At 33.9% G+C, this 13571-nt stretch overlaps 1 protein-coding gene across 1 annotated transcript; it reads left to right on the forward strand.

Annotated features, from left to right (window-relative positions):
* Positions 1-495: 495 nt before the first annotated feature.
* LOC149793760 (uncharacterized) lies at positions 496-13498 on the forward strand. Its single transcript, XM_089967745.1, has 3 exons — positions 496-586; positions 844-1302; positions 4704-13498. The coding sequence occupies exons 2-3, from the start codon at positions 992-994 to the stop codon at positions 5224-5226; spliced, it is 834 nt and encodes a 277-aa protein (XP_089823871.1). The 5' UTR covers positions 496-586; positions 844-991; the 3' UTR covers positions 5227-13498.
* The last annotated feature ends 73 nt before the right edge of the window (positions 13499-13571 follow it).

The raw sequence follows: 13571 nt of genomic DNA on the forward strand, positions 1-13571 counted from the left end.
TATATATATATATATATATATATATATATATATATATATATATATGCGTGTGTGTGTGTGTACGTGGCCTGACCAACGACATTTGGCAAAGATTTTGACAGTAATTGCCACACATATTTCCAGGTATAACAAGCAATTTCTTCATAATGAAAATAACATTCTTCGTTTTCGTGTAAACTTTTGTTCTTGAAAAACAACTTTACAATTTAATTAAATAAGACGCGAACAACATTTATACCAGTATCACTAGGCTTTATATTTGAACTTCTGTCTCGTTTTAATCAATGTGCAGGGTTCGAATTATGCATACTGTATGTTCTAATAAAAGTGGGCAGCAATAAGAGGAAGAAAATAGTGATTTAGATAACTTATAAATACATACGAAACAATCGGCGTGAGTAAAGTTGACACTGTTTCCCGCGAAATGATGTCAACAAATACGTAGCAACCTGCGAGAAAACAACCGAATTTGATTGGTTGAAGCTCGACGCCATTTTCATTCGCTTGCGCCTCCATACAGCTCGTCTTAAGGAACTCTCTATCCTCGCACACTCAGTGCAAAATTAGACACGTTTCAGCAATTCAGGTATGTTTTTGTGTATCAACATAAAGCAAAATACCCGTTTCATATTTCATAGCTATTTAAATTGAGTAATATTTTTCTGATGATGTAAAGAATCCAGCGTTCATTATCGTCGATTCCTGGTTTCGTCTTCTTGCTTTGTTGCGCGAAATTCTGATAGTCACAAAAAAACAACTACTGGATGAATTTAAAAGAAAATCAAAATCACAGCCTTCTATATTTGTGACTCAAATAGTATTTTCTCTTTTTTTCTTCTTCAGGTGCCAGAAGTGTTTAGAATTTTCTCTATTTATCCGACAACAAATTCTACAATCGAAAGCGAGGCAGGGATATCCCCCAGTCTCGTTTTTCTCAAGGCCAGTGGGTTCTTTCTTATGTTCTTTTTACAATTTAACGTTGTTGGACAATATGAGGGAAGAAATAGCAGCAGCGGTGGTGTTTTTGGCCCGTTTGATCCGTCAGAACGATAGCATACCCAAGGAAAAGGCAGAGGAATTTTCTGACCACTTGTCAGAACTGCTTGTAGAAAAATTCAAGAATCATTGGTATGCAGAAAATCCTCACAAAGGACAGGGTTATCGCTGCATCCGTGTCAACCCAGCAGAGCCTATAGATCCAGTGCTAAAAAAAGCTGCTACTTTATGTGGTCTGAAATACAGTGATCTCGGTTTACCCACGGAATTAACAGTTTGGGTAGATCCTCAGGAAGTGTGTTGCAGGTGAATATTTCATTGCATGCATATCAACATTCTGGACAGTGGTGGGTTTTTAAAAAATATTTCTTTCTATTTAATCTGTGGGGTTGTGTGCTCAAAATGTCAGTCGATGTTCAATGCCAAAGTACATGGGAAATTTGTACTAAATAAGAAGTTTTGTTTGAAATGGGTTTTTGGATCTAATAGCCACTTTATTTTGTGCAGAAATTGTGAATTTAAATACCAGATAAAACCATATTGATTACTGCTAAAAGAATATAGAACAGAGTGGTAAAAGCTCCAGCAAAAGCACTGCTGCATTTATTTCCAAAGTAGGATAGTAGAAGAAAATGTAGACCAACAAATTAATCTTTGCCTTTTTTTTCGGACATAATTGGTTGCAGAGAATAACTATAAAGTAGTAGTTCATGCTGGAACGTCAGCTTTGTAATTCAGTTGGATCTGGCCGTTTGCTTCTAGTAAATTTATCTAGACTATCCTTTGTATCCAGACATAAGTATGATCATTCTTTTATTGATCCATCCTGTTCAGTCTTTTAGAGCACTTACTTTCTTAATATTAATCCCTGTCAGAACAAAATACCTGTGTATTTGTTGGTGTTTCATTTGGCTGATGCTGCTTTCCACGCATGCATTGACAGTTAAAATCAGAGGTCATCAGTCACTGAATACATGTGCTCTGTTCTGACAATGATAATGCTAAAAAAGTGAGTATTCTGCAGGATTTAACAGAGTTGATCAATATAAGAATTATCCTTGCCACCTGGATACAAATGTTAGTAAGAAAAAACTAGTTTTGTACAATGCACGTTGTGTTGAGTTATTCACTCAAATATTTACAACATTGTTTACAGCACATGACATATATCAAAATGGTGGAACATGTAAGCATATCAGTATCTGTGAAAGGCGTCTGCCTTGAAATCTGGGACAAAAATTGAGAAGTTTGATCAGAAAACATCTGGAAATCCTTGTTTTGAACAATAAGATGGGGAGACGACTCAACGGGAAGCTATTTAATGAGCATGACAGCATGCAAGAGCAATTACGCTCCTCAAAACACAAGCCCTTTAATAGCAGGTGGCCAGATAACCTGACTATTACAAAGTTGATGCTACAGCATGAATCATAGCTTAATATAGCTGTTCTCTGCTAATGGTCATGTCAGTAAAAGAAATTTAACAAGAACAACCTGTTGGTTTAGACAAAATGAAGACTCAACGGTACAAAATAAATTCTAGAGGGGAATGTGTACTCAACCATGAGGAATTGCAATCCGGATATGAAAGGTTTGTGGTTGGAGAGACTCGTGATGATCACAGTGCACGACACTCAATCCGGATTTTACTGGGTCAACCCTTTAGGTTCATTTCATTCAAAAATGTCTATGTACTTTGACATTGATTTTGCCTTATGCACCTCTCTGGGCATCTAAATAATGACATACCAAAGGAATATGGATGTATGTGAATTCAAATGAAGTGAATACTTCCCTGTTAAAGGTATGTGCAGTCAAATCCTAAATATTGTCACCCATTACTGAAATAGTCCGTTGAATGCATACATGATCCTTCTGAATTTTACTATAACTGAAATTGAGATCTACTTATAATAAATATTAATTAGACCCGAGAGTTGTCACGAGGAAGGGGAGATGCCAACAGATATTTATATAAGTATGTAATTTCTTTTCACCAGAAAAATGCTACCGGCTTGCATTCAGAATGAATATTTAATGTGTCATCTGATTCCCATAAACATTCGCACAATGCAAGTTTTTGTAATCTATATTTAATGCAGGTAATGTCTATACAGTTGTTTGGCTGAAATCTAGTTATGGTAATATTTTTATGCAGTATTTTTATTGTAGCTGGGTGTAAATTTGTAGGAAGGAGGTTTGACAAACGTCAATCTTTAATACCCAAATTATGTGTTGTAATTACTAGTCGAAAACAAATATCTGTAACATGCATTTTGAAAGGAACTCCTACCACCTTAAATGTCATGCCTAAAGTTGAGGTGGTTGGAATTCCTTTCGGAATGCATGTTACACATATTGTTTTTTTGACAAGTAATTACAAGTGATATCTATTGGTGTGTTTACAGTGATGTGGTAATGTGTAAATAAAGCTGTCTTGAAAATACCTGTGACTGGGGCCAGTGTAACAATATATGACAAGGAAAAATTCCACAATAAACATGAATACTGCTAACAAATCAAGGGCTATCTGTACCCTGTTTGTTACCTTCTCTTCTTAATATATGTTTATTTAATGAGTTACATATTAGAACATGCTATTTTAATGGTTTTAATCCATTTTAGTATCATTGTTGCTTATTAGTAAAAGCACAGGTAGTATTGTGAAGTGTGCTTTGTTGAGAATGTATTTTTGTAAGTATTAAGTGTTAGTCTGTCAAAGTTTATATCATTGTGTATCATCAGTCTTTCATTCTTACCACCCATCTAAAGATACTGAATATACTTGCCATGAACGATATCTTAAACCATTTATTTATACATTAATGGGATGTATATTGAATTTCATTGCAAGAATGAGAACTATTCTATTTGTGGTATGTGTTTCCACTAGTGTCTGAGAGGGCACTTACCACAAAAAATGTACGAATGAAATTAAGAAAAAGATGAATTTAAACAAACTTATAATCTGATCAGGCAAAGTATATGAGCATACTTTGCAAGATGGGACTTCATACAGTTCTGGCGTTATTGTCTTCATCATAAGATGCTGCTTATGGAATTTTGTTTGGAATTATTGTCATGGTTGTTGAGGACAGACTAGAATTGATTTTATTTGCAAATACCATGTGAGTTAACGTTCAGTTTCCTTGCCAGTAAATGGATTGTTCATAAGCATCAGTGGCATTTCATTTTCACCACAGACTCCATATTGCTCTAGACTGCTTCAAAGTCTGTTATGTTATTCTTTGACACACTCACTGCTAAGTGGTGCATGATAACCTAACTGAAAGAAAAGGGACATCACTGTTTCTGTAATTTGTAGCAATTTCTTCAGTGTCATCTCCCACCCGGACATACTTTAAGAGATTACTAGTTTTTAGAGTATAAAGAAACTGTTGAGCCTATCATGTCAACAATTACAGTATGTACAAAGGCTGTGCCAAACAAAACAAAAGACCAATGATTGCAGATATTGTAACCTACTGAATGTCAGCACACTGTATAAGGTAATAATGTTAGGTGTACTTTCAATATGGCATAAATAAGATTAGTCTGTTTGAAGGTCAGGCTAATCTTTATGGAGTTATCAAAAACCTTGCAACTGAGTGGCCATTCAAAGAAGACAAAAATAAATATTATTTACTCTGGAGTATTTGTGATAACACTTCTTGATTTAAAAAAATGAATTTAATTCTTCTTTGCAGGTTTGGTGAAACCCATGGCTCGTTCTGCATGTTGACATCTTTAAAAGATGGTAACCTTGAGAATCAAGCACACAAAGTAGACATTGGAGAACTAGTGGAGGAGCAGCAAAAGCGCAACAATAAACATATCAACATTGTCACCACACGAATCAACATTAACATGCCACGCCCACAGTATCACAAGAACCTTCCCTTTCATCTCCCTCCATTTCCAACTCCAGGAAATCATTATGATGACCAAATAAACAAGTATCAACAAAATTTCATTCAAAATAGTCAGCATTATACAGGGTTTAATCCACATCCTTTCCATAATAACAGACATAAAAATCACAACAAAGGCAGTTTCCATGGTAACTATGGTGGTTACAATGGTAACAAGGCATACAGTTTTAATCAAAACTATGGCAGCGATAATCAGATAAATTTAGCGACCAATCCAAATGTGCAGGGTAAGGATAAATTTCATTGGGTTCGTGGCAAACAGCATAGAGCTGATCATATGAAAGTCGGTTCTCATTAAAGTCATGGAGTAGACGTAGGACTTTGCTGACCAAAATTTGGAATATATAAATCAGATAGTGAGGGTAGATTATCTTAATTTGTTTACCGAGTCAACATCTGTGAAATATTCTGAGGTTTGGCATGGAAAATTTACTAATTTTATCAAAGTTATCATAAACTAAATTATCGAACACTTAAGATCCAATGTTGGTTTTAATATAACCTGGAAGGGTTGATCAACAGAAGCGTAGATTCGATGGATATTTGATAAAGTGAGTGAAAGAAGTAATTTATCTGAAGACAAACTTGGATATAATTGGCATATGTTTTTTTTTTTTAAACCCGAGTTTTAATCAACTTAAAAAGTTGTCTAGTTTGATCTGTAATGGTATCTTGGAGGAAGCATTCATCTATTTCATTTCAATCTAATCCTTAATAAACAGTGCCTGATAACACTGCACATGGAATACACATTGTTACTGAAGGATGTTGTTGCATTCTTTTGAGAGATTTTATCTTGGAGAAAAGCAATGTGTAGACTTGATCTCCAGTTTTTCTTATACCATGCTTGTGCTCTAATATGTTTATTTTTAAAACAAATGAGATATTTTGTTCAGCTACATTCAATTAAATTTGTAAATGGAAAAATGTGGAAAAGGCACAACCATATAGCTTTTTAAAAAACTTGCTGTTTTTGAATCTCGGTGTTGTTTGTCCACTTTAGTAATTTATTTCTTCTTTTAAGCATCATAAATATGAGAATTGCATGATTATCTGAAATTTTATTTACCCAGGTAATACCTGACTGCTAAATATAAAGACATGTGCTTTCTATTTTGTTAGTTTTTGATTTTTTTAGGTAATCATTTTAAGTTACGGTCAATATTTTATATTTTCGTTTTGTCCAGTAGATGTTATGTAGATATTGAAGTCGAAGTTAATTCATTTGTATATAAGAGTTCCTGTATGTAGAGAAATTAAGAACCATGTTTTGTTGATTTAAAGCTTCAATGTACAGTGTCTACTATAATCAAGGTATTTTAAAATCTATTTATTAATAGGCATTAATATTTTTTGCAGAAATGTCAAATCATGTCCCATTGTAAAAGTATTTTTATTGATGTAAAAATATTACCGAATGCAATATGTGCCACCTTTTCTACATACAGTAATCAAGTTGTATGTGGCAGGTTTTTAAAAAAACAATTTTGATCTCTGACATTGTCATTTCTCCATTTTGATATGTGAATACTCAGAAAATCGTTGGTCATCCTATTTTTGTGACATTGTATACCATTGTACTTCATTTTCTTAATGAAAAAAAATGCCAGGAGGATCTTTTATTTAAAAGCATGAAAATTATCTGTTTTTCACCAAACTGTACACAATATTTCCTCTGACAATTAACTCATTTTCATCAGGTTTGTCTTGTAATGGCATAAAGTTGTCACACTTCTAATTTTGTGATTTTAACGTTGTTACACATGGTCAGGTTTTGTAATGCAAAAAAATGTGATGCTTAGAAATAAGGTGATCATATGTTGAGAGTATGCCATAAATTAAACTGCTGATAAATGTTAATACCAATTGACTATATTGGTTGGGTAGGGGTGGGGCATCTGTTGATCAAGAGTTACATGTACAAAACATCTTTAACGTATTCAGTTGTACAGCTAACAGATCCATTTCCAGCTAGACATGAATCTGTTTGCACCTAATCTCAATTGGACTGAAGTCGAGCGTTCCTCACTATAACACTGCAGGGAAGTGTACCTTGATATAGACATGGTCACCTTATACTGGGGTATATCACACATGGTACTGGGATCCATGACATTTACATTTAAGGGAAGCAGTAAGAGTGTAACATGAGATGGGCAAGGTCACTTTGTACCATGGTGCATTACACAGTCCAGGATCCCAGATTTTAATCCTGTGCAGGAAAGCTTTAGAAGTATGCTGTTTGCTGGGTTATATAATGTAGAAAAAATTAATTGCAACCTGCATCATATGATTTTCATCCATGCCAGTATTTTATCACAAGTCTTATATTGAGGGATCACTTTACTTGGGTGGTTGGATAAGAGCCTATTCAATTAAGTTGCTGCCAGGATAGTTTTCACTTCATAACTTAATATACATTTTAAAAACTTAAAAGCTTTGAAAATTGTTGTCAAGCAAGACATGGCAAGGTCTTAAATATTGGTTTGTATCGTGTTTATATCATATATTGCTGCTTATTGTTAAAAGTCTTTTGCTTTTATTTTGGTACGATTTTATTATGCCCACTTCTGATTTTGAATATAGCTTGGGCACTGGCTTGACTTATAGACCATGGTCATCCTAAGTGTTTTAAAAAATGTTTCATGATGACAGTGTGACTTTATCTCTATCACAGTACACTTTCATGGCTTCAAGATTCATGTTGTGTTTATGAGAAATTCTTTCTAAAAGAAAACTTGATTTTAAAGACATAGTTTTGCACATGATGCAGATAATTCTTCATTATTCTGAGGGGTCAATTGGTAATACTTGAACAGGAGATAGAGGGATTAAATTAGTTTGACAATGATTGAAAGCAACCACAACTTTGTACATAGTGATGGAAAAATGGTTTATAGTATATTTTCGTTAATAAATATATTGTAGACCATAAGTCCATGCTGGTAAGTCCGTTCTAAATGCAAACAATTTATACCCTAATCTTTTGTTGTATAATGTGCTGGCCAATCAGACACGTGTTAGATATTTTACTGTTTAGTCCTAACATACTGTATAGACCCATGTCTTCTGGCACATGATGTGGCAGATTTGGGTTGATGCAGTTGCAGTTGAATTTGACTTGAGCAAGTATGTACAGTAGTTGCATTTGGTGTGCATCATTTTATAATTAAAGTGGATACAAATTGGTCCTAAACATTGGTTTTACTTTTTTAAAAATCTTTCCAGTTGAAACAACTAAATCAAAGGATTTGACATGATTAGGCATTATAGGATTATTGCCTTCTTGTGTGACAACACTTGGAGTTTTAAAAAAACCCAGACATTTAATATTCTTGCCATAAGAATTTGCACATAATTGCTTTCTTAGAAGCTTGGGTATGTCAGATGTAAAGAACCTATAGTAATGGTATGCAAGCTTGGTCTATATTTTGTTTATTATATGCAAATCATAGGTGAGAACACTGATTTTTTTAAAAGAAATTATTGGCTTTTCTGTTTTCCCAAAAAAAATTTATATAAAAAGAAGGGGTTACACCTGTACATGTGTTTCTCGCAAGTAGCTTTCAACAACTTAGATCTGTATCCATAACTTAAAGTGTTCAAGACCTGCCAATGCTTATGATTTGACCTTTTTTGAGTCTTTTTGAACTGACCATTAAATTACAAATTTGTGGAGTAGTTGTTAAAATTAAGAAAATACAATCATTAATGTCAATTCTGGATACTTTCTTGTTTGTGTTTGATCTGAATCTGGGTTTAATATTAGATTCAGCGGAGTTCACCAGGGAACCAGTTGAACTTTGCACGAGTACTTCAGATGCTTGAAACAGCCAATATTGTTTCATGCAGAATGCATGCATTATCAAGCTGTTGCTTATCACCTCATCTAGGATAACATCCAGTAAATGAAATCTCTTTGAAGATGAAAAATAAAATGAGCCTTTTAAAAAGTTTTAAATGGCATATGAATATAGAAAAGAATATTGGGTAATAAAATGCAGTGAAGGCAACAGTTTGATTTATTGGAAATGTGGCATGAGTATGTCTCTTGGTGTCAGGTTGGAAGAAGCAAGAAGCTTCATGGATATTGGAACTCTAGTTTCTGAAACTGTACTGGTTTTAATTAAGGTTTAAATGTTAAGTGTACTTTGGAAGCTTTTTAGGTGGAATTTAATGTTTGCCTTCGCTGCATCTAGCTTGGATCACACTACTGTTGAAATGCATGTCTTCGAAGTTGACAATATCAGTATATAATGTGCTACACATTACTTAAAATTGGTTTAGTTGTGGAAAAAATGTGGATTGCCTTGCTTCGTCATTAGGGTTGGCAGGTTTGGTTGGTTGACTACATTTATTTAGATATCTAGAATTATAAAAATATATTTACATGATCATCTGTTGCCACTATTACTTTTGGTCTGAAACATCATAAGTATGATAAGCAAAAGAATTCCCAGAATGTGGAAAATTAGCATTTAAATTTGAACTTTTCATTATGCGTGCAAATTGTACCTATTGAGAAAGATATTGATTTTTTATATATTTTATTTAGATGGCATCTTTTGGACAAACATGTCATCTAACAGATTACGGCTTTACTATATAAAAGTACTAGTGAGTGTCCCTGTTTTAAGTCTTTAATTCAGAATGTTCTCAAAAGTAAAGTAGCATTAGCATTGTTGGAACTTTTCAGTATCAACATACAGTAATTTTTGGGGATTTTTTCAGTATATATATATTTCTATTCTCTTAAGAATTTTTCTTGTGCCTGATTGTTGCTTCTTTTCTAAAGTCAATTTGGAAGTGTTATAATAAGCTTTTTTTTGTTATTCTTGGGTTGGCATAAGTTTTGTCTTGCCTTTGATACAAAGGTAGACAAAGATAGAACTTGGACAGTGGTGGTGACATTGTCAGTGTTCATTTGATGACAGTGGTGATGGCATTGTTGATGTTACTTTCATGACAGTGGCGGTGGCATTATCCATGATAAAATTGATACTAAAGTTTTAGAAGTTCTATAAAGGGAGAGGTGAATCTTGACATAGTTGATGGCAAAGCACAGTATTCTTTGGATCATGTCTTCTAAGCCAATTTGTATCTAAAATTCACAGTAAAGTCGGGCCCATTGGGACATTTTGAGGTGATTTACATTTCATTGTTCTGTCTTGTTTAATTAAGCAAGTGGGGACTTTTATTATCACATTGTAAGCCATTGGTGGGGATATAGAAATTAGTTCTATCCATTATATTTTTTTATGCCAGAGAATAACTCCCAAAATGTGCCATGATACATCTTTGAAATTTGTATACACATATTAGACTAGTGGTGTCTTTTGCAATTCGTAGTTCTTTGGTTTCAGTATCTGGAATCTTTTTGTCATTTTGTCTCACCGTCCATCGATCCCTTATCTGCATATGATAATCTTGCCCCACCATCACCACCACCAGATGAGATTGCCAAACCTTGATAATTTGTTTTGAAAATGAACTTTGGAAACAGAGTTCCATTAAAAAATAGTAGTAGTGAAGTCGTTAAGCACAGAAAGCATTCACATTAACCAGTTTGGCTTTGGAATAGACTATGAATAGTTCATGATGGCAGTTTTATTTCAAGTACAGTTGTATGCAGTTCAGCAGACATCTGTTAGCTAAGCTCATGACTTTGGTGTGGTTTTACTTATTTTCAGTGGTTTATCCTTTTAAATAACATGTTCTTAGCAAGGTTTTCATGTTCACGTGGTCAGTATGTAGTCTCAGTTCTTCTCATAGATTTTTTTTATTCTGCTTGTATGGAATATTATCCTGCTTGAAATGGGTGTCAAGCCACTGTATGTTTTATTATGCTGAAAATAATTACAAAGAATCCAGTTTATTCAGTAAACTTTGAGGGTAACAGAAAATTGGTATGCTTTTTTAACTTCATGTTGCTACACACTGGACCAAGTCATAAATTTATCTCAGGTTTTTTTGAAAGCATTATAAAACTGACATGAGTGTTAAGTATTTTATTCACCCAGAAGTGCCATCAGAATGATGTTATAGCCCTCGAGCAAGTATATATCATAAACTCGAGTCATAAAATATATATTATTTCATTTTCAGTCACACATTATTCATCAGGAAATTACTGATGGTCACAAAGTGGTATTATAATTGAATTTTTTGTCTTGAATGTATATTGGAATTATTGAATTATGAGTTGTTCATCAGATATAGAATCAAAATACATCATGCATTATGATTCATTGTAGTGTGTTCCCTATATATTGGTTCCATGCAGACTTTATTTTCTGCTGAGATTTTACGAGCGTGTGTGTTCTGGCCAGTGTGCGAGTGAAAATCTTTGCTATTGAGTTGTTATTTAAATGTTGTCCAGCATTCATAGGGTTGCAAAAGATGGACATATGGAAGGACGAATGAATGTTCATTAGTCACGGGTATATATTATACGGCACATTCAGTGACCAAATAGTGCAATCCTTATAAGGACTAGCGTCTGTGATATAATGTCAGTAACATGATATGCATGTATACTATAAATATCCCAAGCCATAGAAGTGTGCAGTGGCTCTTTTCATTGTCTAAGTTTTTCATGTTTTTTATTATTATTATTTTTATTTTGGTTTTTGTGTTCTGTTTTCATCAAATCAAGTTTTAACATGATATGTAAATAAGTCTTATATTTGAGTGCTAATCGGTTAATACTTAGGGAAGGAAAAGAGCACTGCTTAACCTTTGACTTTATCATTGCTAAAATTGTACATTTTCAGACTCTCTGGAATAGGTATTACAGAGTGTTCTGGATCAAACAATATGGTGCAATATATATATGCAGGATTATTGTAGTTCTTGCAGAATTGTAAATTGTATTACATAAGATGAAATACACCAAAGACTTGCCCTCTCATATGAAAATTCCAAAACATCCCTTTATGTTGCTTGTCGCAGCAGAATTATAGTGTTTGACATACTAAATTGCTTGATTTCTTTTCTTGAATCAGGCCATAGATCAGAAGAGCTTATGTGATATTCTTTTGTCTGTCCAACCAATTAGCACAAGTTTGTAATCACAATTACTACTAAACTGCTTGAAGATTGTCATGAAACTTAATACACACATTCATCCCATTGTCTAGTTGGTTCTTAAGAAAACTGTGGCAGTCTTGAGGTCCAACAAGAACACCACATCAACTATCTTGGAAATGTTGTGTTACTGCTACTCCTAAATGGAAAGTTGTATTGACATAGGTCTCTAAATGAAAATAGTGCACTCTGATGCCAGTTAAATATAACCAGTACAGTGGCCATCTTGAAAACTTTATCGCTATTCCTGTTAAATGGATGGTCATATCACCGTGTTTTTTTAAAAATACTTGAAATACTTTTTAAGATCTGTAATTGAGCACAAATGAAAATGATGCCTCTCTGAGGATCATTTTGGCCACCACAGCAGTCATCTTAAAAATCTAATCATTATTGCTTTGACTGGATGGGGGTTTCTACAAAGCAATTTCTTATAGTGTCTGGTTGAGCTCAGTCATCCAAAATGCCCACTACAGTGGCATTCTTGCAAACCTTGTCATCACAATTGCTGAATGAACAGTTATATCAACATTGGCTTTTCACTAAGACTTTTTATGATGTCAAGTTGTTTGTAAGGAAAATGTTTCTGATTTGACTTCCAACATGGCTGCCACAGTGACCATTCTGAAAATCTTACATGCTCCTTCATCCAGATGTCTGGTCACAAGGAAAATGTTCTTGATTTGACTTCCAACATGGCTGGTCATAATGATACTGTGCTTTCACTAAAAAGACATTATGATGTCTAGTTGATACTAAATGGAAATGGTGCTAGAACAGACAATCCAATCAACATTGGTTGTCCACCAAGAGACATGTCTTGTTGGTCCAAAATGAAAATGGTGCCAACCTGATAGCCAATATGTCCACCACAGCAACTAATTTGAAAATATTTTTATTGCTGAAGAATATCGAGTATGGTTTCAACACTCCACACATAACAGGAAGAAATGGTGGTGTGTTGAATCCCTGAAAAAAAAATTGTTGGCCAGTAGAACATCAATCATGTCCATTGACTCTTATTTTTGTTTTCTTTCTCTTTACAAGGTTTCTAGCAGCTATAGTTTCTAAAGTTGGAAATTATTCTGTTATTATGTTTTTAAATATTCCTGCCTGCTAATCTGCTTTTTCTTAGAAAGGATGGTAAGAAACCATATCACTCTTCACATACTCTTTAGGTCAGCAGCTTCACAGGATCCACATTTCACATTTTATGTCCTGTGAGGCATTTCATTGTGTAAATTCGGTGTATATTTGCGTTTTGTCTTGATAAAGTTCCAGCAGTGACAAACACTTTTTAGTTTTGGAAATTCCATTGAGGGAAGGAAAGAAATAATTAAATGTATTGAGTCTTTTATATGGAAACCATTTCCAATCTCAGTTTGACGTTATAACAGACCTGTGTTCTGCATACATCTGTGCAGCTGTCTATCATACATTTAATACTAAATCAAATGTCTGAAGATTAAATATTTTATAGCATCTTTCCTGTGTTGTTTCTCTGTTAATATACCTCTGTATTATGTTCAGAGATGTGAACTCGGGGATCCATATTTC

The sequence above is a fragment of the Sinohyriopsis cumingii genome, chromosome 8 (assembly GCF_028554795.1).
Source record: "Sinohyriopsis cumingii isolate HCF-2022 chromosome 8, ASM2855479v2, whole genome shotgun sequence".
In the NCBI taxonomy this organism is placed as follows: domain Eukaryota; kingdom Metazoa; phylum Mollusca; class Bivalvia; order Unionida; family Unionidae; genus Sinohyriopsis; species Sinohyriopsis cumingii.

Coding starts and splice junctions, on each gene's coding strand:
- LOC149793760 (XM_089967745.1), top strand. CDS start 992: ATGAGGGAAGAAATAGCAGCAGCGGTGGTGTTTTTGGCCCGTTTGATC. Junction 1,303..4,703: donor CCTCAGGAAGTGTGTTGCAG/GTGAATATTTCA, acceptor TCTTCTTTGCAG/GTTTGGTGAAACCCATGGCT.